Consider the following 27,502-nt stretch of genomic DNA (forward strand, 5'->3'; position numbering starts at 1 on the left):
CAAATTAATTGCTTCGTTAGATGGCAAGGCTGCTGTTGTGTCTGTTGTCTGTTGTGGCATAGAACCGCTTTGGCTTTAGCTTTTTTTTTTCTTACACTTCCGCCAGCAATTGGCTCGCTTGCTGCCCAACAGCGATTGACAAATTTCCAAATGCCATTAAGAAGGCGTTGCATGCAGCAGCAGCAGTAGCAAACAGGTGGCCAACACAACTTGCTCTTGTTGTTTGTGGCATGCTACCGCTGGTGGCGTTTAGCAATTATGATCCTCAGCCTGAGCTGCTGCACACTAAATCACAAAAGCTTGAAATATTTCATTTGTTTGCAAATTTGTTTTTGACAATCAACTTTTGGCGCGAAATATATTCCGTTTTATAACTTAATCATTGGCCATGCAGAAGATGCAACGTCCGCTTCCTCCCCTCACCCCGTCACCACGTCTCCCTCCCCTTTCCCCATCTAAGCAGATAAGCATCTTCAACATTCCAAAAGTCGCTTCGCCAGTCTGCGCCTCGTTATTGGCTGCTTAATTAATGACACAGGTGGCGCTGCTAACAAGTCTAGCACACACACACACACACAGATGTAGATACCGATTAGTGTATATAGCTGAACTATACATAGATCTCTTAACATGACCACGCCCCTCACGCCTCATTTGAACTCTTGCGTATTGCAATCAACTCAGCAGCCAAAAAGGAGGCGTGCTCTTAGCCTCAGCTCTTAGTTCTTCCCTGGCTTCGCACTTCTCTTCCACTCCCTATCCCTATCCCTCTCCTCCTTCTTCTTCTTCTTCTCTTCGTCAGCTTCTTCCGCTTTTGCTGTGCACCTTCGTCAGCTCGATGATTTGGCTGCCACATTTCTTTGACGACCCTCAACCCACCCGCACATAAATATGTTAAGTCAAGCAAACTTCAAACTTAACTCGACTATCATAATACCCTGTATTATGATGCTGCTCAAAATACTCTCAAATAATAATATAATCAGAATAATAACTAAGAAGAAAAGCGTGCATAGAATATCTTATCTTATGATTATATGAGGTTCAAATTGAACCAAGAAGGTTTATTATGAAATCAAGTTCAAAATTCCATAAAAATTCTATATAGCCCAAACTTAAAGTTCAAGATTTTAAGAATCACACAAGAATGTAAAAATCTTGAAATTGAACCAAGAAGACAAAATTATAAATTAAAATAAAACAGAAATAGATTTATGAGTGTTTTTTGAAGAAAGATTTAAATAAAACAGAAATAGATATATGAGTATTTTTTGAAGCAAGATTTTAAATAAGATGTTTATGTAATCTAAAAACGTTATGTGTTAATAATCAAAGGGTATCTGCAGCTGGTTATCTGCAATTACTTAACCAATTTTACGATTGCACTTAAGAGGAATTTATAGTCAGCGCACACATAAAATGCGAATTGAAATCTCTCTTTCTGTTCCTTTCCCTCTCTCTCTCTCTCTCTCTCTGTGTGAAATGGAAGCTTAAGCATGTTATTTAGCACCCAATTCTGCCAACTACCAAGATCGCGTATAATTAATGCTAAGACTGTTTTGACTCGTCTGCAATTTATAGGACAAGTATTTTCAGACTTTGTTTGATAAACGTGCCATCGATTCGCTGAGTGTTTTTCAACACTGATTTAATATTATATTCCTCGTCCAACTTATTTCCGAAATATGTTGTAAAAATATTAATACATACTATTATTATACCCGCTACCCATAGGGTAGAAGGGTATTATAACTTTGTGCCGGCAGGAAATGTATGTAACAGGTAGAAGGGGACATCTCCGACCCTATAAAGTATATATATTCTTGATCAGCGTCAACAGCCGAGACGATCTAGCCATGTCCGCCTGTCCGTCCGTTCGTCCGTATGAACACCTAGATCTCAGAGACTATAAGAGATAGAGCTATAATTTTTTTTCGACAGCATTTGTTATGCTTGCACGCAGATCCAGTTTGTTTCAAATTTTTGCCACGCCCACTTCCGCCCCCGCAAATCAAAAAAATCGAATAACAAGCGTAATTTTAAAGCTAGAGTTGCGAATTTTTGTTGGTATATACAATAATTACTATAGTAGTTACGATTCCTGATTGCGATCAGATAAAAATTGTCGAAGTTATTAAAGAAATACTTTTGTATGGGCAAAAACGCCTACTTACTAAGGGTCTTAGTTGCTTTGGCTGACAATCTGGTATATTGTGTCGTCTGTGGTATATTTTGAATGGTGTACTATATCGATATACCAAACATATAATTTGGTATATTTTTAGTATTTTTTTAGTATTTTCGGTATATTTTGAAAATGATACCGCAATATTTTGCCTTTATTAAAAATAGGTAGCGGGTATCTCACAGTCGAGCACACTCGACTGTTACTTTCTTACTTGTTTTATGCCCACTTTTGTATAGGTAAAAACACCTTAGTTTCTTAATTATTTTGGCTAACAGTCTAGTATATTTTGTACTATATGGTATATTTTAAATGTATTACTATATCAATATACTAAATATAGCTATTAGTATATTTTTAGTATTTTGCACATATACTAATATTGTAATATACACATTACTTGGATTAATATTAAACTTCAGCAACTAAATTCGTTAAATATTTTTCAAATGTAATAGATTTCATTTAAATTTTGTTGAGCATCTCTTACATCAATTAATATTAAAGGTTAATTAGTATTGAATTCCTTTTGTAACTTTATTTTGTTTTACATCTCTTAACTTACTTCTTACACAATCCATAATTCATTCACATTTATTGCAATATTTTTATTATTATGATTTTGCTGAACATCTCTCACAAATATTACATAATTCATAAGCAATCACAGTCTTTTAGGCATTGTTGACTTTCCATTCTCTTCTTGCGCTAGATCTTTCCATCTTTATGAAAATAGATGTGCAAAAGTCACCAGAAATTTCAATATATTTGCAATATATTATCATCATCATTGAATGCGTGCTTGTTGCTTGCTGCAAAGTTTGGCAGGAATCAATGTGAAATGTTTTCTCTTCTGCTATCACAGACAGAAGAATTAGAAGAAAAAAACAAAATTCCTAGTAAATCTTCTGCTGGATACAAAAAGACCTTTCATTCTGCTACTGCGATAATTTATATATATATAGGAAACTAATCCGGAATGTGTCTGGAGAAGAATCGATGTAGGATTTGCATATGAAATCTGTTTTTTGATCCGACGGAGGCCTAGACAAAAAAAGCAGTTCCCAAAATAGTTTTGCGCAAAAAAATGAAATGAATTTTGAAAACGCAATCGGCTTCGCCCTTCATATTTTGTTTTGTGTATTTAAGATGATATAATTCAGCGAATAGACGGACAACAAAAGGGCATGCCGTGAACAAAATGATGATGAAAAGATGCTTAAGATGTTTCTAAATATATATTTGGCCAAATAGGTTTAAATAACTTTAAATCATAGCGCAAAATGTAATGCGGCGCATCGAATGCGACGACGACGACGACGAATAATAATCACGATATGATATGCTATCTGATTGGTATTGGAATTGGAATTGGATTGGAAGAGGTTGACAAATGTCAACGGCCAGATTGCCGCCCCAAACAACAACAACAACAACAACAACAACGAATCGAACAATAGACGAAGACATTCGAAAATGGTATTGTTACAAATATTGTTGTTGACTCTTTTTTTCATCTTCTGTTTAACAAAAGCCGATGGCGACTGAGCGAGCGAGAGAGAGAGAAAGAGAAAGAGAGGTGAGAGACCTGTCGCGTCTTTATCAAAGTCTTACGGTACTTTAAGTTTAAAATTTATAAAGCAGCCAACGAAGAAGAAGTTTGGCCCAAAGTTCATGTGTCAGTTTTTTTTTTTTTTTGGGAAAATCGATGAAAGGAGGAGAGGGAAGAGGGTTATAGAACTGGCAGTTTTGTTGATTTGTGTCGGCCCTCTTCTTTGTTTTTATAAATACGTATATACTATATATTTATATATTTCGTATTTGTTTTTCTCTCGTTTCTTTTATTTATGTTTTTCTTCACGCTTCACCGTTAAGCTAACTGCACATTTGCTTTGTCTGCTTATTGGCGCTTATTGTTTTAGTTGATCTCTGACATGATTTGTTTTTCTTTAAGCTACCAGCTAACCTTCTTCCCTCCCCCCTTCATTCATACTCGAATGTTTTAATTATAGTTTGAGATACTCTTAAGATACTCGTGTCGCGGACCATTTGTTTTTGGCTGACAGGCATTTCTTATACTATATTTAGTTAATTTGCCTTCGACTGCAAGTAATTAATATTATCCACACCTTTTTTTTTGTCACTATCTCTCCACCAGAAGAATGGCTCGTAATGAGCCTAATCGTTGAGCGTTTAACACACGAGAATATAAATTTAGGCCTAGAACTTTAGAACTAACATATGTTCTGCTTTCTTAATTAGTTGTAATCCATATTAATAATCTATAACAAATCGTAAGCTACCGCGGTTTATTACAAAAACACTTTAGTTGATATTTCAACGCTCTTTAAAAAAGAAGTAATTTATTGATATAAATCACCGCAAGAATGGAAAGAAAGAAGCAGCATTGCAGAAGAATTGTTGAACAGAGATTTGCTTAAGAAATTTTAAGAATATTTTCCATTTCTGCACATTTTGCAAATTGTTGAAAAAATAAGCAGTAATCAATTTATGTGCTTCAATTGAGAAGGAGAAACTTGATAAAAAAAAAAAAAACTCGTCAAGTTGATGCTGCACATAACTCAGCTAATTTACGAGCTGCAATAAAGAGCAGCGCAAGAAGTCAAGTAAATTTGTCGAGAAACTAGATTGTCTTTAACCACACACACCATATATAGCATATATGGAGGGGGACAAAATTAGTCAAATGAAAATAAAACAAGCCCGAAAGTTACACTCGAAAGTGCTCGACTGTGGCATACCTTATATACAATGCGGTATTATTCTTAAAATATATATTTTCAATATACCAAAAAATACTAATTATACCGCACTGTCATAACGACAAATACTAAGATATACTAAGTTAATATATAGAAAAATATTAAAGAATACTAAATAAATATACCACAAATATAATAAATTAATATACCGTTAAATACCGAAATATACCCAATAGATATATCGAATAAATACTTATTTATGCTCAATCAATATACAAAAAAAATACTACGAGATGACTTATCAATACTGAAATATACCGAATCAGTATATCAAGAAACGGTAATCGATGCTAAATAAATACCGAAAAAATACTGAAATACATTTTTTATCAATATACCAAAAATATACAGAAAAAATAATAGAATATACCTTACCAATATACAGCTGTGCTCCTTGAAATATTCTTAAAATATACCCTTTCAATATACCAAAAAATACTAATTATACAGCACTGTCATAACGACAAATACTAAGATATACTAAGTCAATATATAGAAAAATATTAAGGTACATTAAATAAATATACCACAAAAATACTAAATTTATATACCGTTAAATACCGAAATATACACAATAGAATAAATACTTAGATATACTCAATCAATATACCAAAAAATACTACGAGATGACTTATCAATACTGAAATATACCGAATCAGTATATCAAGAAACGCTAATCGATGCTAAATTAATACCGAAAAAATAATGAAATACATTTTTTTTATCAATATACCAAAAATATACCGAAAAAATACTAAAATATGCCTTACCAATATACAGCTGTGCTCTTTCAAATAGCAGTGTAGCGACCTGCACGTTTAAAAGTGAAAAATACTTTTACAAACACAACTTCCAGACAAAATTTAGTTATACCAGCATAACGTACCTAAACACACCGAAGATTTGGTAGGTATACGAATATACTATTACGTTGAAAATATACCGTAGATCAGTATAAGAACGGACGGACAGAGAGGCAGACATGTCAAAATCGTCTCGGTTTTTGACATTGATCAAGTATACATTTTATGGAGTTAGAGATGCCTAGGCACAAAGTTATCATACCCTTCTACCATATACACTGCCGCTCAACTGAATAGGTTCACATAAATCCGCTTGCATTTTCACGATTTCTTCATCACATATTGATCGTACGCATTTTTTTTTAAATACATTTCATCATTATATTTGTGTCAATCAGTGTGTGCTAGTAAAGAACCGTTTGTGATGTACCGTTACTTTGCATTTTCTGTTTTTCTATTTCTTTCGCTAATTTCTGTGCAATTTTTTGGTTCAACTGAATAGGTTCAGCTGAAAGATTTTTAGTTTGCAATTAAACTTGGCGGTTTAGTGACACATTTTTGATGCAAATTTTTAATTTCATATATTTCCTTTAAATTAATTGAAAAATGGGACGCGGAGAACAATTATCGGAGTATGAAAGAGGCCAAATTGAAGCCTATCGTGAAAGTGGTCTTAGCCATCGAAAAATCGCTCAAAAAATTGGACGAAGCCAAAATGTTGTTAGTAATTTTTTGAGAAACAAATCAGAATATGGCAATAACATGAAAGGCGGAGTCAAACACGCCACCTCTGCGGCAGACAGGCGGCATATTGTGCGAGCTGCGTCCAACTCACATCTCTCAGCACCCAAAATTAAAGAAATTTGCGGTGTTAAAGCCAGTGTGTCAACAGTTAAAAGAGTGATTTTGTCGGCTGATCATCTAAAACGAATGAAACTTAAAAAAAAAACACCGTTAAATGATGCACGTAAAGTTTCACGACTGCTCTTTGCGCGTAAGCACATGAGCTGGACGAGTGAATGGCAGAAAGTGGTATTTTCCGACGAAAAAAAATTTAATTTGGACGGCCCCGATGGATACAACTATTACTATCACGATCTTCGAAAGGAAGAGCATTTCCTGAGCCGTCGCCATAGCTGTGAAGGAGGCGTAATGGTTTGGGGGTCGGTATCAGTCTTTGGCACTTGTGACCTGCAATTTGTTACTTCCAAAATGAACGCAGAAACCTACAAATCTATAATACAGACAGCCTTTCCTTATTACTCCAATATTTTTCACGTTATTAAATGGACTTACCAGCAAGATAACGCTCCTATTCATACAGCTAGGGTGGTAAAAGAATGGATTAAGGCTCAAAATGTGGACTTGCTCGAATGGCCCCCATATTCACCTGACCTTAATATAATGGAAAACGTATGGGGGTTGCTATCGCGCAAAGTATATGAAGGAGGCAGGCAATTTGATAACAAAACAACTTTAGTTGCGGCAATTAAAACGGCCTGGACAACAATTTCGCTGCAAATACTGCAAAATTTGTATAGCTCGCTTCCCGATCGTTTATATGAAGTTATATCGAAAAACGGCGGATTCACTCATTATTAAACTTATTGAAAATTACATTAGAAATGTACTTAAGTATAAGCCAAGTGCCAAAAATATGAAAATATCTTAAGTTACTTATATAATTTGAATTTTTTTAGGTTGAACCTATTCAGATGAACGAAAAAAAATCATTGATTTTGTTAAGCTTTCAGAAGAAAAAATAAATAAGGAAAAAATAATATGTTTTTGAAAAAAACTTTTACAGATTTTAATTTTAATATGATTTAAGAATTAAAGAAAAAAAAAATTATGTAAATCGGAAAACGGGTTTAGGAATTATAGATAAATTTCTACCACTGAGATGATGAACCTATTCAGTTGAGCGGCAGTGTATGCAAGTAGCGGGTATAAAGAACACATATTGAAGAAGAAGAAGACGAGACGCTGCTGTGCGGAGAATCGTAAATTTTATGGAGATAAGGATTAGGAGCGCGCACAGTTGAAGAAGCTCTAATTGAACTGCATTTGCACTCGGCTTCGAGTTGGACTCGGCTGCGAATTTGGTACAGTTTGGTGTCGCAATCTGGCTAATGAATTGATAACACAATTGCGATTCAACTCGGCAGCGGTCGAGCGGCCAAAAAACCGTTTGAATGAGCCATCAAATGCAGCCGCCTAATCATTGTTTATGTTTATGATGTTCAAAGCCAAAGTCAGAGCTTCAACTGTGGCAAGTGTGGCTTGTGGCATGTGGCATGCGGCAGCCGCTTTACGCACTGAGCAACCGAGTGTTAAGTGCAATTTTCCGCTGACCGCTGCGTTCTTTTTCATTCGTTTTTCATTCGTTTTTTTTTTGCAAGTGAAATTTATGCAAATGGTCAAACAATTCGATTCTTTCGACATTTTTTATTTTACTTTTATTGCGCTTCGCTTTTTTCTTTCTTTGCGCAATTATCGGAGCAACGTTTGGGGGCAGCTGGGGGCGTCACCTGCTGTGGCATTCGATTGAACTCAAGTGTGCCAGTTACGGCCAAGAGACAACAGACATCCGACAACAACAAGCAACAGACACGTGACGCATGCCACACAGCGGGTGGGGCAAGCAAATTGAAATTGAAAAGCGATTGAAATTGAAATGTGCCTCGAGGCACAACAACAACAACAACAACCCAACCACTGACAATGTAGTCAAAGTGCTCCACATATACCCTAGAAAGAGGATAGAGAGTTGTCACTGATAAATACCCTGCATTATACTCTTTCTATAGACTGCTTTTGAAAATACTTACTTCTTATATATATAATATTTACTTCTTAAAAGTTAAAAATGAATTACAGTAATGATTGATAATGTGATGTGGTGTGAATTATCCAGTTAAATTTCCTCACTACAGGGTATCAAATAGCTGTAGAAAAGAGCAACTTGCTCAATTGTGGGTGTTGTTTCTTGTGTGAGCTCTGCTGTTGCACAGTGGAGCAAACTTATTTGTATTACTTGAAGAAATAAATAAGGAGTACGAATATGTTATACGTTTATTATTTATTATTTCAATGATGATTGAAAGGAAGTTGATATACAAAACTATTTGGTATTAAATGATACTTTAAATATGATATTCATCGTCATTTAATAAAATTGTCTTCTTCAAACATTTTCTTAAAGCTACTCAAAAACGAAAATACATTTTCTTTGTTATTTGAATATAAATATCATTATTAGGAGCTTTTTTCCGATTTTGAATTTATCATTGCATGAATTACACTTAAATATATATTTAACATAACTAACTGAAAGTTTATGCTCTTTTACAGATAATTCTTTGAATTTTTCATGAAAATTCACAAAATGCAGCACTAAACAAATGTTTATAATTAGCTTTGCAGTATATTTAAACAATCGTTACCTTCAGACTTATGTGTAATGTGAATAAAGTGAAATAAGTAAATATAAGTAAATAAAGTGAAATAAGTAAAAAAAATAAAAAAAAAAAATGAATAAAGTGAAATAGGTAAGCAAAATTAATATGTGGAAAAGTGAATAAAGTTTATATATTGAAAAAATAAATAAATATAGTGAAAAAAATGATATGAGTAAATAAAGTGAAAAATTTAAAAAAAAAGTGCAAATAAGTGAAAAGTGAATAAAGTGAAAAAATTGAAAAAAAGTTAACTAAGTGAATAAGTGAATATATTGAAAAAAGTAAATATAGTGAAAAAAATGATATAAGTAAATAAAGTGAAAAATGTGAATAAAGTGCAATAAGTGAAAAAGTGAAGTGCATTAAATCATCAAAAATATCGCAAACAATGCTTTGAATGATTGGAATTTACTCACTGAAAGGAATTGAAATATAAATATCTGGAATATCGGTAAGTGAAATAAATGAATTATTATCAATTGATATAATTTGGTAAGACGACTTCAATTGTTCTTCGTCAACTCTCAAGTTCAACTCAAAGTCAAATGTTTGTGTCACTTTCAATTTGGGGGGTAAATTGCTTTGGCGCCACTGTGCGAGGCCAGACAACGGCACATTTCGTATCGAAGATGCAAATTTGCCAAGTGAAGTGTCAACATCTCGCGATGCTTGCATTCAAATTAAGATTGCAAATACCTCCTTACTCTTCTCTCGTTTCACTTTACTACGTTAAAATCTGCAACCCTTTGAGGGGGCAATGGACGAGCCAAGGCTTTTCCTTGGATGTGAATTTCGAACCGCTAGATTTAGCCACCGGATGAATGGGGCATGGAAATAGAGCTGATACCAGATGCAAATGATACGCACACGCCAAACGCGCAGGTGACCAACAAAAAAAAAAAAAAAAAGAAAAAACAAACAAATATGTAGGCAACGTGATATGAGAAATATCTTTACCCCCCCCCCCATTCCTTACCCTTTTCTCTTCTCTTTCATTTCGTGAGCAAAAGAATTTACAAAACGTTGCATTGTCTTTGCGCATTCGCAATCTAGCATCTTTGATTTTTTCCTTTTTTTGTCTTCTGTTCTGTTCTGTTCACATGGGGCGTCGTTCGATGTCTACGAAATGCATTTTAATGTTTATAAAATAAATATTTAACATGGCAGATTCGGTTTTGGATAAAAACCAAAATGAAAAACAAAACACAATAACAAACAGAATAAGTATCGCCAAGAGCTGACTGCATCATGCTTTTTTATGACGCTGTGTAAGTCTTTGCCACACAGATCAATCTTTATGGCCGGCTCCTTGATGGCTCGATGGCTCGTTGGCTCTCAATGGGCGAGATGCATATAAAAATTTACGAGCTTAAATTAGTGAAACGCAGCAGGTTGCAAGCAGCGAGTCGGGCGCCGGCCACCAGACGAGAGACTGTTATGAGATTCTAAAAGTGCCTCTAAAAGTGTTTCTTGTTGTTTGTGTAACTCGTCACTTGCTACTCGTTGGCAAATGCTCTTTCATTTTTACTCGCTACTTAGTGGCCATTGATGTTAATCGTCTCGTTGCTTTGTGTCTTCTCTAATCCATTCGTTGCCTACCTAATTACTACTCCTTGGTGTAAAATTATATGTTCTTTAATAATGTTTTCCTTCACTTTGCCAATATTAGCTTGTAATTTTCTCGTTGCTAACCAATAAATCGCTGCTTACTAAAAAATATACCCAAAATCCAGCTTGTGGCTAGGAACTACTTGCGGCTTTCCGATTAAGCACATTTCGTTACTCGTTAACAGTCACTCGCTGTTTATTTGCAAGTATGAATAACATATTAATCGTCACTCGTCGCTGAATAATCTCTTTTAACTCTCATCCGTTACTTGCAACTTGATATTCGTTACTTCACTTTAATGTCTTACACTTACCAACTTGCTTCTCGTCGTGAGTCAGTCGATAGATTCTTGCAAGTATAAATAAAATACAATTCGTCACTCGCCGTTTACTTACAAATATGAATAATATACAGCTCGTTACTTAATATTAAAAATCACCCACTTTTTATTAAGAAATTTGAATAAAATGCAATTTCGCCACTCGCCACTATATTACTAGTTGCTTTATAGATATTAATATTGGTAAAAGACAATATGAATTCTTTTACTCACTCCTTTACTTGCAATTAAAAACAATGACGTATAAAATATGAGTCAGCTAATGAGCTGTTACTCGTTACTTGTTACTCGCTACCACTGACGAGCTGCACTCGCCAGCGGAAAGAGCGTCGTAATAATTATTATTATTTGTGGCAATGGCTGCAATCGTGTTGTCAAATCATTGTCAAAAACATAATGAATAATGCCCTGGTTCGTCTCCAGCATTTGTTGCTCCAGCTGCGAATTGGAGATGCCATCTCGATCGGCAATACACTCGTGGGTCAGATCATCGGTGATTTGAATGTGAAAGGGAAAGCAATACATGCGAACATATTTAAATTTAACGGTTCGCTTGCCCCCATCCTCATCGTAGCAGATGTATTCCTTTAGCTCGACCAGTCGAATGCTGGCACAATTATGCAACTCCGATTCCTTGAGGGCAACCATCACATACTCCAACGACTTGGGCATAAAGAGGGCCATGCGATCGTCCTGCTTCATGAATGTGTCACGAAACTTTGTGTACGCCACAAGTGGGAATTTTCCTTTACACTTTTGATACATAATCTGTTTGCTGTCCTTCAAGTATTCGCAACGTTTGGGCAGCACGAACTTCTGATATTTATACGCATTTACTGCAAATGGCAGCAAAAACATCAGACACCACAACAAAGTGAAACACCACCTCATTGTTGATATTCACACAAAATTTGATATTTTCTAGCTCATTTTCCTTTTGACACTTTCAGTTCAGTTCAATTCAAATTCGAATTTGAGTCAGAGTTCGTGACTGGAAAAGCTTGAGTCAGTCAATTGATATTTTTCGTTGTTGCTGATCTGTTGATTTGTTGATTTAATTGTTTAATTATAGAAAATTATGGCGAACGTTGAACGTTGCTCAACTCAATTCTAGTTCAATTCTCAACTCAATGCAGTTCTCATTGGTTTTGTTTTTTCGTTTTACTTTTTGCCTGGCTAATGAGTGTCACGAGCGGACACCTGACACATGACACGACATGGTCAAGTGTAGCAACTACACTTCACTCCACTCCACTTCACTCAGATGGGTGCTCCTTGGCAATGACTCAAAGTGCAGTAAAATCATTTGCAACAGTCAGAGAAATTGTACCAACTTTATTTGCACAACTCGTTACTCATTGTTTATTTGCAAGTATGAATAAAATATTAATCGTTACTCGTCGCTGAATAGTAATTATTAAATTTCAATCGTTACTTGCAACTCGCGACTCGTTGCTTCACTTTAATGTCTTACACCTACCAACTCGCTACTCGTCGTTAGCCAGTCGCTAGTTTCTGGCTAGTATAAATAAAATTCAACTCGTTACTCGCTGCTTACTTTTAAATATGAATAATATACAACACGTTACACGTTAATCGTTACTCGTCGCTAAATAGTAATTAAATCTCATTCGTTACTTGCAACTTTCCACTCGTTGCTTCACTTTAATGTCTTACACCTACCAACTCGCTACTCGTCGTTAGTCAGTCGCTAGTTTCTGGCTATTATAAACAAAATTCAAATCTCATTCGTTACTTGCAACTTTCCACTCGTTGCTTCACTTTAATGTCTTACACCTACCAACTCGCTACTCGTCGTTAGTCAGTCGCTAGTTTCTGGCTATTATAAACAAAATTCAACTCGTTACTTGCTGTTTACTTTTCAATATGAATAATATACAACACGTTACACGTTAATCGTTTCTCGTCGCTGAATAGTAATTCTTAAATCTCATTCGTTACTTGCAACTTTTTACTCGTTGCTTCACTTTAATGTCTTACACCTACCAACTCGCTACTCGTCGTTAGTCAATCGTTAGTCAGTCGCTAGTTTCTGGCTAGTATAAATGAAATTCAACTCGTTACTCGCTGTTTACTTTTATATATGAATAATATACAACACGTTACACGTTAATCGTTACTCGTCGCTGAATAGTAATTCTTAAATCTCATTCGTTACATGCAACTTTTTACTCGTTGCTTCACTTTATTGTCTTACACCTACCAACTCGCTACTCGTCGCTAGTTTCTGGCTAGTATAAATGAAATTCAACTCGTTACTCGCTGTTTACTTTTAAATATGAATAATACATAACACGTTACTTGGTAGATATTAATATTATTTGCGAGTATATCTAAAATATATCTCGTCACTCGTCACATATTATACAACTGGAGTTTATCGCTCTTCTGCACTCCCTCAATTCATCTCGTTCTCCTCTTCTTCCACTGGTTGGCGCTTGTTAATATGCTTTTAAATGGTCTGGTTGTTGTTGTTGCTCCTGCCAGTGCAAGTATAATTCCATGATTAATGCAACGGCATATTTAAATATCAATGCGAGTGTGCGAATATCTTGCCAATGGCCATTTTCTCAGCTCTCAGCTCAGAGCTCATAGCTCATAGCTCAGTTCAGTTCTCAAGTCGCAGTCTTTCAATCTTTACTCAGATTGACTTTTCCGGGCATCACCCGAGCAGTGCCAATTGATGGATCTCAGTTGGAGCCCCCCCAGCAAGCAGCCAGCAGCCAGCTTGAAAGTTCTCTTCTCCTTCTCTCCGGAGTTGTGCATATGATTGCGTAATCCGCTTGTCACATTGACTTTGCAACTTGCCAGTTGACTTAATGCCATTTACAGTTGATGCAATTGCGAACATCAAGCAAGCAATGCATCAGCTGTTGGCGATGATGTCTTTATCAAGACGCATCTATTTTATGCATTTCATTCAACAATATTTACCTCGATATTTAAAGTGCTAAAAGTATAAATCAATTTCAATTAATTTTTGCTTTTCATTTTTTTTTCTTTTTTTTTTGTTATTTTATTAAAGTCTTTGTTATAAATTATTTTCTCAATTTATGAACTTTTAGACAGAATTTAATACGCATAAATTTAGTTCTAAGCATTCATTTATTTACGAGGGTTGCTAGTTAAGTTTCTGGCCTAGGTCACTTCTAGCCATATTAGGACCAATTGGCTATTTCCCAAAAAAAGTTTGGACTTGTATCGATAAAAGCTCCATACAACTTTTTCATGTGCGACCACGTTTGATATCGATAAACGATTAATCAAAAACTTACCTCGTATTTGATTTTTTTTTTACATTTACATTAATACAATTTTCTAAATTTTATTTTCGCCATTCATTATTCTTCTCTATAAAAAGTTTTACACTACAAATGTAGAGGCTTTGTTGTCTGAATTTCTTGAAAAATATGCAATTTTGTTTGCTTAAACCCAATTTTGGTTTCAAAAGCTTGCTTCACAATTAATTTTCTTTTGTTAACCAAGCATATGCATTTTATTTTCTAATTATTTATATATATTTTCTTTAAATTTAATAAATATTATTCTATATTCAAGAAGCTTTTTCAATTGTAAATCATGATTAATCTTTCTTTTTTAATTGGAAAAGAGCATGACAAAAAAGTGAATATAGAATTTCAATTGTATAGAAAGAAATACCAGAGATTCTTTTGCTTTTGTCGTCGTCGTCGTTGTCGATGTCGATGTCAAATGGTGAAGCAGCGCAGTCAAATGAGTTTGACAACAAATTTTGTGTGTTTTTTTGTGTTCTCAGATGGATTTCATAGATCATTTCTAACTAGTTGGGAGCTGCATTCGATGAGTCGTTAAAGTGAGTAAATTTGTCTCTAGATTTATGTGACAAATGGCATTTCATTCATATTGACGTTCACATTGACAATCACATTTGGGAGTTGAGAGCGGATAGAATCGAAGCCAGCCTCCCCGTTGAGTTTGTGCGCGCATTTTATTAAGCAATTTATTAAGTTATTGATTCTGTTTGGAGCATTCGATGGATCTTAATTAATATTGTGTGTTCAAATCCGACAGCAGCAACAAAACAACAACGCAAAACAATAACAACAACATTTAACTTAACGGCACTTTGTCTCTATCTCTCTCTCTCTCTCTCTCTCTCTCTCTCTCTCCCTCTCGCTCTCTCTGTGTTTGTGTTTATTTACATTTATTTATGCATTTCGTCGTCGATGAAAACAAATTAATTTATCGATTTTGTCATTAATGGGATTTCCTCCCAACCAACATTTTGTTGTTTTCAATTCGTTCTTTTTTTTTTTTGTTGTTGTGTGTGTTGTTTTTTATTGACAATTTTTCAGTCAAGTGTCGTTAGAGTAGAGTGCGAGTAGCGACGATTTTATCAACTTGTTTGACAAGCTGCTTAAGTTATTAAAAAGAATGATATATATTATATATACATATATATTATACCTACATAATCATTTATATTTCCAAAATATTTTCAAATTATTGCGATTAGCTAAAAATGGTTAAAGTTATGAATATATTTCAGATTTAAGAAATATATTTGTATGGTAAATAACGCCTACTACAATCAGGTCTTAGGAGTTTTAGTTGTCTGCTATATATAATATATATATATATATAATATTATTCGATTATTCGATATATTATAGTATTTTGGCGGTATATGATTTAGTAAATCTGGTATATTTTGTCGTCTATGGTATAATGAGAATGTAGTATATATAAAGTATATATATTCTTGATCAGCGTCAACAGCCGAGACGATATAGCCATGTCCGTCTGTCCGTCCGTCCGTATGAACACCTAGATCTCAGAGACTATAAGAGATAGAGCTATAATTTTTTTTCGACAGCATTTTTTTTGTTTGCACGCAGATCAAGTTTGTTTCAAATTTTGACCACGCCCACTTCCGCCCCCGCAAATCGAAAAAATCGAATAACAAGCGTAATTTTAAAGCTAGAGTTGCGAATTTTGGTATATACAATAATTACTATAGTAGTTACGATTACTGAAAATTTGGTTACGATCAGATTGTGGAAGTTATGCCAACTGTATAAGAAAGAGTATACAGTGTGGAGCTTCTTGATATTAAGCTTTTCATTCTTGTTTGATTAACTCCTCTGTCCCTCACTCTCTCCCTCTCTCTCGCTGTCTTTCTCCCTCATACTTGTTTTGTTTGTTTGTTTGGCATTGTCCGCCACAGGTGGCAATCGACATGCGCGCATCCAACATTTTCCAGGCAGGCAATCACCTGCAGTTTATTTGGTTAAGCAGCCTGAAGGGTGAAGGGAAGGGGAGGTGGAGGAGAGGCGGTTGAGCCTACCGCCTGCCAAATTTGAGTCGAGCTGTCGATCGGAAGTTGGCTGACCATTTACGACAAACTGTCAACGTTCTCCATATTAATTATGCGTTTACTTTTGTTGTTGTTTTTTCTTCCTCTCTTTTGCGCTTTTGCGTTTTTACATTTTACGTTTTTTACGTTTTACGAAGCCGCCGCCGCCGCCGCTTCACAAGTTTGTCTGCACTTCCTGTACCACGTTCCCTTCCCTCCGGTGTTGGCAGCCTAGTCGCAAAGGTTCTCGCCAGACAGACACTTGGAAATTGTGTCACGCGACGCGTATCAAAATCAGTTCGCGAAAACTACTCGACGAATTGGGCATGAGGAATCAGAAATCAGAAATCAGTAAACAGAAATCGGTAATCGGTAAACGAAATGGGAATTGATATTTTTATACCCGCTACCCATAGGGTAGAAGGGTATTATAACTTTGTGCCGACAGGAAATGTATGTAACAGGCAGAAGGAGGCATCTCCGACCCTATAAATTATATATATTCTTGATCAGCGTCAACAGCCGAGACGATCTAGCCATATCCGTCTGTGTGTCTGTCCGTCTTTTTTATGTTCACAAAAAAAATGCTCATTTCATACCGGTACACCTAATACACTCATTCATAGTAGATTCTGACATACACTGACTGATACATACACACGTGTCGTACTTTTTGTAATAAATTGTCAGTGACAAAATAGTCTTATTCAGTTCTCGAAACAGCACAGTGCTTTTATTTGTGAGTGTATTTCTAACATATTTCAGAATTTTTATGAGCACATATGGACAAATACAAAGTGAGATGTTCAGACGAAAGACTATTTTTTTAGTGTAGAGACAGACACTACAACCATGCCCGCAGTGGGATTCGAACCCACAACTGGATAGATAACATTTTTTGATAGAGAGAGCAGACGAGCCTCTCTACCGATTACACTATCCAGTCGGCGAATGTCTGTCGAATTTAATAGCATTTTGAAATTGAGGTAGGTTGAAAAGGAGTTATAGGCTTGTGTCCAGACTAGTCGAGATTCGAATCTAAAGAGCCTAGAGCCACTGTTAGTTATTGTTATCTTAAAATGTAAAAACCAAAATTTTAAAGTTCAAACTTTTTTAAATAGAGTTTTAACAAGTAAGAAAGCTATAGTCGAGTGTGCTCGACTGTGAAATACCCGCTACCCATTTTGAATAAAAGCAAAATATTACGGTAATAATCTCAAAATATTAAAAATAAATATGCATGTATTTTCGATCAGGATTTGAACTCGAGCACCACCGACCGGGTGGTTAAAAAAAAAAAAAAGTTTGTACTTCAAGCGGGCTCGAACCCGGGCACCACATCATGCTCGGCTTGCACTCTACCACCTGAGCTATCGCACTGCTTATGAACCCCCTATGCATACAGATGCTAATATAGACGAAAATGTATATACGTATACGCATACATACAATACATACATATGTGACGGTTTTGCTCATACAAAATATTTCTTTAATAACTTAAACAATTTTTATCTGACGCAACCAAATTTTCAGGAATCACAAACAACATTGTTATTATTGTATATACTAAAATTCGCACGTCTAGCTTTAATATTACTCTTGTTATTAATGATTTGCAAGAGCAGGAGTGGGCGTGGCAAAAATTTGAAACAAATTGCGTGCAAACATAACAAATACTGTCGAAAAAAAATTATAGCTCTATCTCTTATAGTCTCTGAGAGCGATCCGAGCGATCTCATTCAAGAACCCATAAATCGGTTGATCATTGAGTCTTTTCGTAAAGAGTCGCTGGGTGGCGGGTATCTCACAGTCGAGCACACTCGACTGTAACTTTCTTACTTGTTTGTATTGGTTATTGACATGCGCACATTGTGCTAGTTAAAGTTGAGTTCCCTTTTCAGAGTCTGTCTGCTTGGTTTATTGTTAAATTGTTTAATATTATGTATATATACCTTATTGCACTTGAACCTGAATACCCAGCAACTATGAGTTTAGATTAAATAGGTGGGCCAAGTACTGTTAAACTATAGTTTATATAATGTAATGTTTATGTAAGTTAGGAAGATTTTTCAAGAGGAAGTAAATTTGACAGTTAGTTTGTTGAACTGCAGGTAAAACTAACAGTTAAGAAAGCTACAGTGGAGTATTCTCTACTGAGAGATACCCGGTACACATTTGCAATAAAATCCGATTATAAAAATATAGCACAAAAATACTAATATAATATATACCAAATAGCTACACTTGATATATGGATATTGTCCGAAATTCAAAATATACCATAGAATACATAATATACCATGACTTTCGGTGTTAACTGGTTTCAAGAATTATTTGATTCATTCGCTTAGTTAATTGCAAATGATTTCTAATTAATAATTTGATTTTTGTTTTAAGTTTACAAAAAAAAAAACTACGTCAACTTAAGCTTCCAGCATTAATAATAAATTCTCTAATTTGAGTTTCAAATTTAAACTATGGCAAGTTGATACGATACGATTTTTTATAAGTTTCTCAAAGCACTTTTCGCATTATTCAGTTACTTACCTTAGTGCAACGTTTTATGTAATAAATTCGTACATTTCTAGTGTAAAGCTTCTAAAAACTAAAACTAATTCAGCTTAAGTGTGTAAAAAGTTTAATTAGTATTTGAGATTTGTAGTTTTATTGAAAGATATGTATATAAATCAATATTTATAGAAACTAAAGTTGCCGTAGTTTTCGTTTTTGTAAAATCAAAATATAATTTCTCCTCTATTGGAATTCAGCTTTCAATTGCTTATTGTAATTGACAGGGTATTTGTGGCATCATCAAACACTCTCACTTTGCGAATGGCGCGCGACCTTCCGACTGTCGAAGTTTGTAGTTTGTAGCTGTTGGCGGCCAAAAATATTGTATGTGTGTGGAGTGTGCGGAGTGAGTGTGAGTTTGATTGATACGCGGCGAAACTGCTGAAAGCACCGTTAAACTTTTGCCATTGCCCGCTGACATCTGACATCTGACACTTGGAAACCTGAGGCAGTGAGCCCTGCGGCCCAGCGCGTCTCTTGTTTGTTGTTTGTTGAAATTCTTGCCTCATTAATCGCTCGCAATTAAGCGCCACTTTATTTCCAAATTCACACTATCCATTTCTTTGTTGTTATTTTTGTTTTCTTTTTTTTTTTTTTGTTTGTGTCTTGATACATTCGCTTTTGATTGTTTTCCATCGCAGCAGCAGCAGCTGCAACACAGACACATTTGTATCCCTTTTGTGGCACAGCAATCGATTGTGATTTGTGTTTGGCTGTCTGTGGCACGTGTTCAATGTTGAATGCGACAACTCGCTGCTTGCTTCGCTAAGCTGGCCAAAGTTGGTCACTCGATCCATTGTTCGTTGGCATGAAGGATTGAAATAAGCACGTGACACTAACCTTGGGGGGAAAGCTAAAGCTGGATAAAAATCTGGTAAAGTGTTAATTTAAATGCATACGCAATAATTAGGTATTTATTCTCAAAACAAAAGACTTAGGCAGCAAACTTGCAGAGGAAATAAAGTACGTTGACACTATGTAAAACTGAGAAGAAATATTGGGAATATTTCATTGAACTATAACATCCAATAGAAACTCATTCATACAAATGAATAAAAGAAGTTGATACTAGTAAAAATAGCATCTTGATGGGAAGAAATATTAGCGAATATTGAATTAAACTTCAAAATCTAGTGGAAATAGTTTCATATAAGTAAAAGACTTAGGCAACAAACTTGCAATGCAATGAGAACAAAAGACTTAGGCAACGAACTTGCACAGAAAACAAAATAAGTTCACCTTTGCGATTTAGATGAAGATAGAACTATTATAGAGGAAATAAAGTAAATTCACACTATATAAAACTGAGATCTAAATGGAAAGAAATATTGGGAATATTTCACTGAACTATAATATCCAATAGAAACTCATCCATATAAACGAATGACTTAGGCAACAAACTTGACGAGGAAAGAAAATCGGTTGATACTAGTAAAAATGGGATCTAGATGGTTAGAAACATTAGAGAATATTGAATTAAACTTTAAAATCTAGTAAAAGACTTAGTCAATAAACTTGCAATGCAATGAGAAGAAAAGACTTAGGCAACGAACTTGCACAGAAAACAAAAAAGTTCACCTCTGCAATTTAGATGAAGATAGATTTGATTGAACGTAGCATCAAATAAAAAACTGTTCCATAAAAACGAAAGACTTAGGCAACGAACTCGCTGTTAAGCTATATGAAGTTGAGGCATGGAAAAAAGCATGATAAACTAAAAAAAGAAAGAGAGAGAGAGACGAATAATACACTACAAAATCGGAGAGAGATATAATATTTAATTATAATTAATATATTTGATGATAATGATGATAATAATAGTAACAAAAGACTCCGACGACAAACTTTATTTGGGAAATATGTAAATGACGCTGACAATCAAGTTAAAATGTAGACAGATATATCATTATTCAACTGTGTTATATTAAACATCATTATGAGTACTACATAAACAAAAGACTTAGGCAACGAACTTGCCGAGTTCAGAGCGAAGCAAAAGAATCGTGTGCAAAAGAATTATGCAAAAGCAAACGCAAAAAAACAAATGCAAGAAATGATGAGTCGAGGAAAATGGGAAAGCAGATTGCTACACTTGACAAGCCAATAAACTGACCTTAGCTTTATTGAATCGAAAGACTTAAGCAACAAACTGGCAACGAATTGAAATCGGAAACCGTTTTACAATGTTGCATGTGTGTGTTTGTGTTTGTGTTTGCTTTTCAGCTGGCAGGAAACAACTTTTCTTCGCCTATTTTGAAAACGCTTTGGCTTTTGAGCACTGACAAAAATCTAAGCCTTGCACCTGTTTGACTGCTGCTGCTCGCTGCTGTGGCAAGTTGAAAGGCTGCACTGCAGCATGCCGCAGTCAAAGTCATAAATAACTGAAATCTCTATCTGTGCTACCGAATCAGCTGGCAAATGCCACAGGCTGCTGCTGTTGTTGCTGTTGTTGTTGCAGATGGAGTTGGAGCAACGACGAGAGTTGAGTTTAGTTTCAGTTTAGCATTAAAGACGAGTCGCAGTTTCATACATTTGTTACATATGTGTGTGGTTGACTAGCTAGCTAGCCGATTAGCCAGCCGAGGGGAGCACATTATATAGCACTATATAGACCTTAGACTGAACACACACAGCCACACACACACACACAGACAGCGTCGCACTTTAATCTGGTTCTGGGCGCTGAGCGCATTAATTATGCGTTTTCAAGCAGCAAACAATTTTTTCCTATTCTTCGTGCAGCACATGCTTCTTCTTGTATGAATTTCTTGGCACGAGTTGCTTAATTAATTTAATTAATGTTTTTCAAAAGCGACTGCGGCGCTGTTGCTGTTGCTGTTGACGCCACTGATGAGTTCGTTCGTTCGCTCGTTTTTTTCCCCTCTTGGTTATTTTTGTGTTCATCTTTTTGTATTCTAACGGTAGCACGAATGCTCATTGAAAAAACTCCAAACAGAGTGAGAGAGAGAGAGAGAGGGAGGGAGAGATAGAATAATGCAACACACGCAACACTTGTGAGTTCACATCGTCTGCGATGATGATTTCCATATAAATATTCAAATAACTTTTGTCGATTTCGATCAATTCGCAATTAGTGAAAAGACCACGAAATTTGGAAATTTGAAAATTTGGCATTTTTGATTTCATTTTGAATACAAAATGCATAAACATTTTCTAATGTTTAATTAAAATTTATGTGATGATGCGACGAAGAAAAAAGAATTTCTGTCCAGCTGAATTAATGAAATTCGATTGAAATTTCCTGCCATTAAAACTTGTCACAACATCTCTCCGAGATCTCCATTTCCATTTTCTAGACTCTTATTTTTTTTTTTTTTGTTCGTTTTTGTGTTTATCGTTGAACCCAAGGTTTAAAGTCGATCCCGCTGTGGCACTTGACTTAGCCACAGGGCACAAACACACACACAGAATCGTCATCGAAATCCTAATCGTAATCAAATCATATCTTCTGCTGCTGCTGCTGCTTCTGCTGTTGCATAATGTGAGGCACACAGTGCGTGTGAAAAGCATGCGACGGACGAAGCTGTTGGTCGCTGTCTAGACGCCGTTGGGCGACCTCAAACTGCGAGACAAGTGAAAATTTATTTACACAGATCGTAATCATTCAAAGCGCGTTGAAAGTCTTCGATCAGCAGCGGGAAGAATTCCCAATTGAGGGAGAGAGAGAAAGAAAAGTGTGTGCAAGGGACGGGACAGAGTGAGAAAGTTCGAAAACCATGTGAAATTTGGAATTCTATTCAATTTTCAATCTGCAATTTAATTTCGCTATTAATATAAATACTAAATGCAAAATGATTAGATATTTAGGATTTAAGTGTCTCTCAGAATAATGCACAAAAATATTATAAAGTTAAAATTCGAATTAAACAAAATATTTCAAATAATAGATTGAATTTCAGAATTAGCATAAATATATGAAATATGTGTTCCATAATAGGACAGAAAATTCTTAGCTAGAATTGAATCTTTCCTAATTGATATAAATATTTATATTGATATGCTATAAATAAAGTTAAACAAGTAAGAATGCTGCAGTCGAGTGTGCTCGACTGTGAGATACTCTCTACCCCTATTGAATACAAGAAAAAAAAGAGTGCGGTATTTATTTTTAAAATATACAAAAGGTTACATTTGGTATATCGATATATTATTATTCTTAAAATATACCAAACTATTATACTGCACAAATACTGAAATATACCAAATGATATATTTGATTTATCAATATAGTATTGCATTATTCTTAAAATGTACCAAATTAGTATACCACTAAAATACTAAAATATACCGAATGCTATATTTGGTATATCGATATTATTATTCTTAAAATTATTATTCTTAAAATATACCGAACTATTATACTGCACAAATTCTGAAATATACCAAATACAATAAATTTGGTATATCAATTCTTAAAATGTACCAAATTAGTATACCACTAAAATACTAAAATATACCAAATGCTATTTTTGGTACATTTTTACACTAACTAAAACCATCAAATTTCTATCAGCAACTGATCTTTATATGCACATATCACTATGAAATGTTCTCTCAATAGATGTGATATAAGAATTCCATTGCTATCGATGCGATGCATTAAAGTGAATGTAGGTCAAGGCGACATACGATTCTGCGAATCGATAACTAATCGATTAATGCGTTTCAACTGCGATATGCATTGATGGCATTTGTCATAATTATCAACTGTCAACAGGCTTGAGTGCAGAAAGCAATAAAAATGTGGATCGAGTTTTTTTTTCTTTTTTTTTTTTGCATTTCAGAGAGATAGAGAAAAATCGATAGGAGAGACTTATTGCAGACATTCATCATAATTATCAATGACAGTCTAATCGAACGATGGACAAGAACACAAAATGCACTGAAGAAGGAAAGCACGAGTTTCTCGCTCTCTCTCTCTCTCTCTTTCGCTCTCCTTCGTTCTGTTCTACTCTATCGATGACCATCAAATTTGTGCATTGTGCAACCGATTTTGCTGCACATAGATGCGGCAAATTTAATTTGTGGCCGCAGCAGCAGCCGAGGGAGGAATACCGTGAATTGTCGCTGCGGCTGCGGCTGTGTGGCAAGTTGCAGTTGCAGCATTTGTATTGATTTATGCGCAGGCGGCGCAACATCAAAGTCGCCAAATGGCAAGAGACTAGGCATGGAGAAGAGAAGAGTAAAGAAGCTAAGCGAAGCGAAGAGAGAATTGGACTTTGGGAGTGGGCAATGAAATGCCGAATGACGTGTGTACCACAGCGCGTATGCGTAATGTGCTAGGCAACGATTCACCGCTACAGAGCATTGACACTATCATCATTAACATTATCAGCTCAAGGATGCCGCACTGAGAGAGGAGGGCGCCAGGCGGGAGGGGGAAGTCGAAGCTAAAGTTGAAGTCGAGCGACTATTGACAGCCGCAGTTAACAAGCGCTTTAGGAAATTTATCTTTCAAGCATCATAAATCATAGAAGCAACCAAAAACAAACGACGTTCGTCTATGTCTATGGGTTATATAACAATTTCGGGAAGGGAACGTCAAAGAGGTGGGACGGTGAAGGGGAATCGCAGCGCACTTGCCATGCTCGCTGACTTAATTACCCAACTGAGACTCTTTGGCGCGTTCGTTCTTCCGCTTTTTTTTTTCTCGCTGCGTCCCTTTCTCGCACTCTGCCTTTAATTGTGTACTTTATAATTACCCAGTGGCACCTCTCGTGCCTCGTGTGGCATATGCCACAAGAAGTTCTACTTCTACTTGTTCTTCTTTTTTGACTGATTAAGAAAATGATGAAAATGCAGCCAAGCGTCCAAAATGTTGCGTCCAATGCTGATAAACAGCAGCGAACAACAACAGCAACAACAATTACAACTATATAAGCGTGTGCAGTCAATAAAACCAAAAGAATATATTTATTTTTATGTAGCTTTTAAACTCTGAAACAAAAATAGATTCCAAATATTTTTCAAGTACAATTTAGAACCCAATTCTCTAATGTCAAATTAATATGCAAAGTTGCTCATTAAGAAGACATGCTTCAGATTCTGGCATTTATTATTATTAGATAATCTAAGATAAGGTTCCAAGTCAACTTTATTCATTTAGTATTAATTGTAGCTTTCCAAAAATCAAATTTAGGCTTCAATTACTGTTCGTAAACTAAAACAATTCAAAACAACTAGCTTACGATTATTAAGCATTAGATTATATTTACGTATAGCTACCGAAAATTTAGAATTTTTAATTACCTATTTTTATATTTACTCTATTAGGCAAACCATTCTTTGCTTGTTCCAGAATTAATTCAGCACCTTAATCAATTGACTGAAGAATTTAGCTATTTTCTCTCTTTCTCTGTGTGCTTGTCAGTCTTTCTCTTACTCAGCTGTAACTCTTTTATGCTGTTCGCTTTGTGCATTCATCAATTGCCAATTTGTGCAATTAAATTGCCTTGACATTTGCCTGTTGCGCAGAGACTTAAGCTCTCACAAGGCCACCTTAAGCTGCCCCCCTCTCTCTCTCTCTCTCTCTCTCTCTCTCTCTCTCTCTCTCTCTCTCTCTCTCTCTCTCTCTCTCTCTCTCTCTTTCTGCGCTGTTTGTTGCCCCACCCTGGGGCAGCGACAAAGTCGTATATAGCAATAGATATGAGCAGCGTCCAATCATAATTCAGCTGCTTATCGCAGTCATGTGCATCTCTAGTTTCGTTTCGGTTTCGGCCGCATCCCAAAAGGCCGCCAGCTGTTTGTTGGTTGCAAAGTTGCAAGTTGCGAGTTGCGCCATCATCGTCATCGTCATCGATCGTAAACTTGCGACAAAATGTCGCGTGCTCTAAACTGCAGTTATGCAACAACTTTACAATGCCTGACAACTCGCTGACAACGGGCCCATAAAATGCTGGGCTTTATAACAATAGCTAAATGTGCAGAGTGTTTGCTATCGATAAGTCAGCAGTCGATAAATTTGATAATCGGCTATCGAGCTCGAATTGAGCTCTGCAAAGTGTGCAATAGAGAAATCAGCAAGTTGAAAACTTGGTAATCGTTAATCGAACTCAAATTGTGCTTTGCAAAGTGTGTAATCGATAAATCAGCAATCGATAAATTGGTAATCGGTTATAGAGCTCGGATTGTGATCTGCAGGGTGTGCGGAGAATCAATTGATGAGTTATTAATCGATAAATTGGTAATCGGCTATCGAATTTTAATTGTGCTCTATAGAGTATGCAAACGATAAATGGGTAGTCGGTTGTCGAACTTGAATTGTGTTCTTGAGAGGGTGGGAGGACGCTATCGATAAATCAGCAAGTCGATAAATTAGTAAGCGGTTATCGAACTCAAATTGTGCTTTGCAAAGTGTGTAATCGATAAATTGGTAATCGGTTATAGAGCTCGAATTGTGATCTGCATGGTGTGCGGAGTATCAATCGATAAATTATTAATCGATAAATTGGTAATCGGTTATCGAATTTTAATTGTGCTCTATAGAGTATGCAAACGATAAATGGGTAGTCGGTTATCGCACTTGAATTTTGTGCTTCAGAGGGTGCGAGGGCGCTATCGGTAAATCAGCAAGTCGATAAATTGGTAATCGGCTATCGAATTTGAATTGTGTTCTACAGAGTATGCAAGCGATAAATCGGTAATCGGTTATCGCACTTAATTTGTGTGCTTCAGAGGGTGGCAGGGCGCTATCGATAAATCAGCAAGTCGATAAATTGGTAATCGGTTATCGAACTAGCATTCGAACTCGAACTTGACTCTTGACAAATTGTGCTGCAAATTGTTTGGCAGTCGTGAAAAGCGACGACACCTGATAATAAACGTATTTCGGGGCCATGCCACATGCCTGCCTGCTTGCCTGCCTGCATGCCGCATGCTGCATGCCGCATGCTGCTGCCGCGTGGGTGTTAAATTATAGCCAAAGGCCTGACATTGGCCTCACACTGACAGCTTCAGCTCCAGTTGCAACTCGCGCGCTGATGGACGGCAGGCAACATTCGCGCGTCAATGTCATCAAGATGCAAGCAGCAAGCAGCAACTTTGGTGCCTTGCGGCATTGCACGTTGCTGCTGCTGCTGCCTGTTGTTGCAACCGGGTTGCACACTCGCGCCCGCCTCCTTCAAGCAGTTAATAATTGTATTTTGCTGCGACTGTGCCACAACTTTGTGTGTGCAGTGGGCGTTGCAGTGGGTTGCTCGTTCACTTTGACACTTTGCAATCGCTTCTACTTCTTCTTCTTCTTCTTCTTCTTCTACTACTGCTTCCCCATTTCGGTGGCGTATACTTAATGCCTGGCATTTATTCGCCGCCGCCTCCTGCTGCTGCTGCTGCTGCTTCTGAGCTTTGGAGACAATCATTAGGCATCTCCAC

At 36.0% G+C, this 27,502-nt stretch overlaps 1 protein-coding gene and 1 long non-coding RNA gene across 3 annotated transcripts in view; one reads left to right on the forward strand and one right to left on the reverse strand.

Annotated features, from left to right (window-relative positions):
- Positions 1-9,540: 9,540 nt before the first annotated feature.
- The window catches only part of LOC127565472 (uncharacterized), a 70,029-nt gene continuing 52,067 nt past the window's right edge, over positions 9,541-27,502 (forward strand). The window contains exon 1 of one of the 2 annotated variants that reach the window (XR_007954774.1): positions 9,541-9,683. This is a non-coding gene — a long non-coding RNA (uncharacterized LOC127565472). The remainder of the gene's footprint in view (positions 9,684-27,502) is intronic. The other variant, XR_007954773.1, reaches the window with a different exon arrangement.
- LOC117571993 (uncharacterized) lies at positions 11,456-12,145 on the reverse strand. The gene has a single exon (XM_034254505.2). The coding sequence runs from the start codon at positions 12,070-12,072 to the stop codon at positions 11,473-11,475; it is 600 nt and encodes a 199-aa protein (XP_034110396.1). The 5' UTR covers positions 12,073-12,145; the 3' UTR covers positions 11,456-11,472.

The sequence above is a fragment of the Drosophila albomicans genome, chromosome X (genome assembly GCF_009650485.2).
Source record: "Drosophila albomicans strain 15112-1751.03 chromosome X, ASM965048v2, whole genome shotgun sequence".
In the NCBI taxonomy this organism is placed as follows: Eukaryota; Metazoa; Arthropoda; class Insecta; order Diptera; family Drosophilidae; genus Drosophila; species Drosophila albomicans.

Excerpts from the sequence above, each read along its gene's own strand:
- LOC117571993 (XM_034254505.2), bottom strand. The coding sequence starts at position 12,072 with ATGAGGTGGTGTTTCACTTTGTTGTGGTGTCTGATGTTTTTGCTGCCA.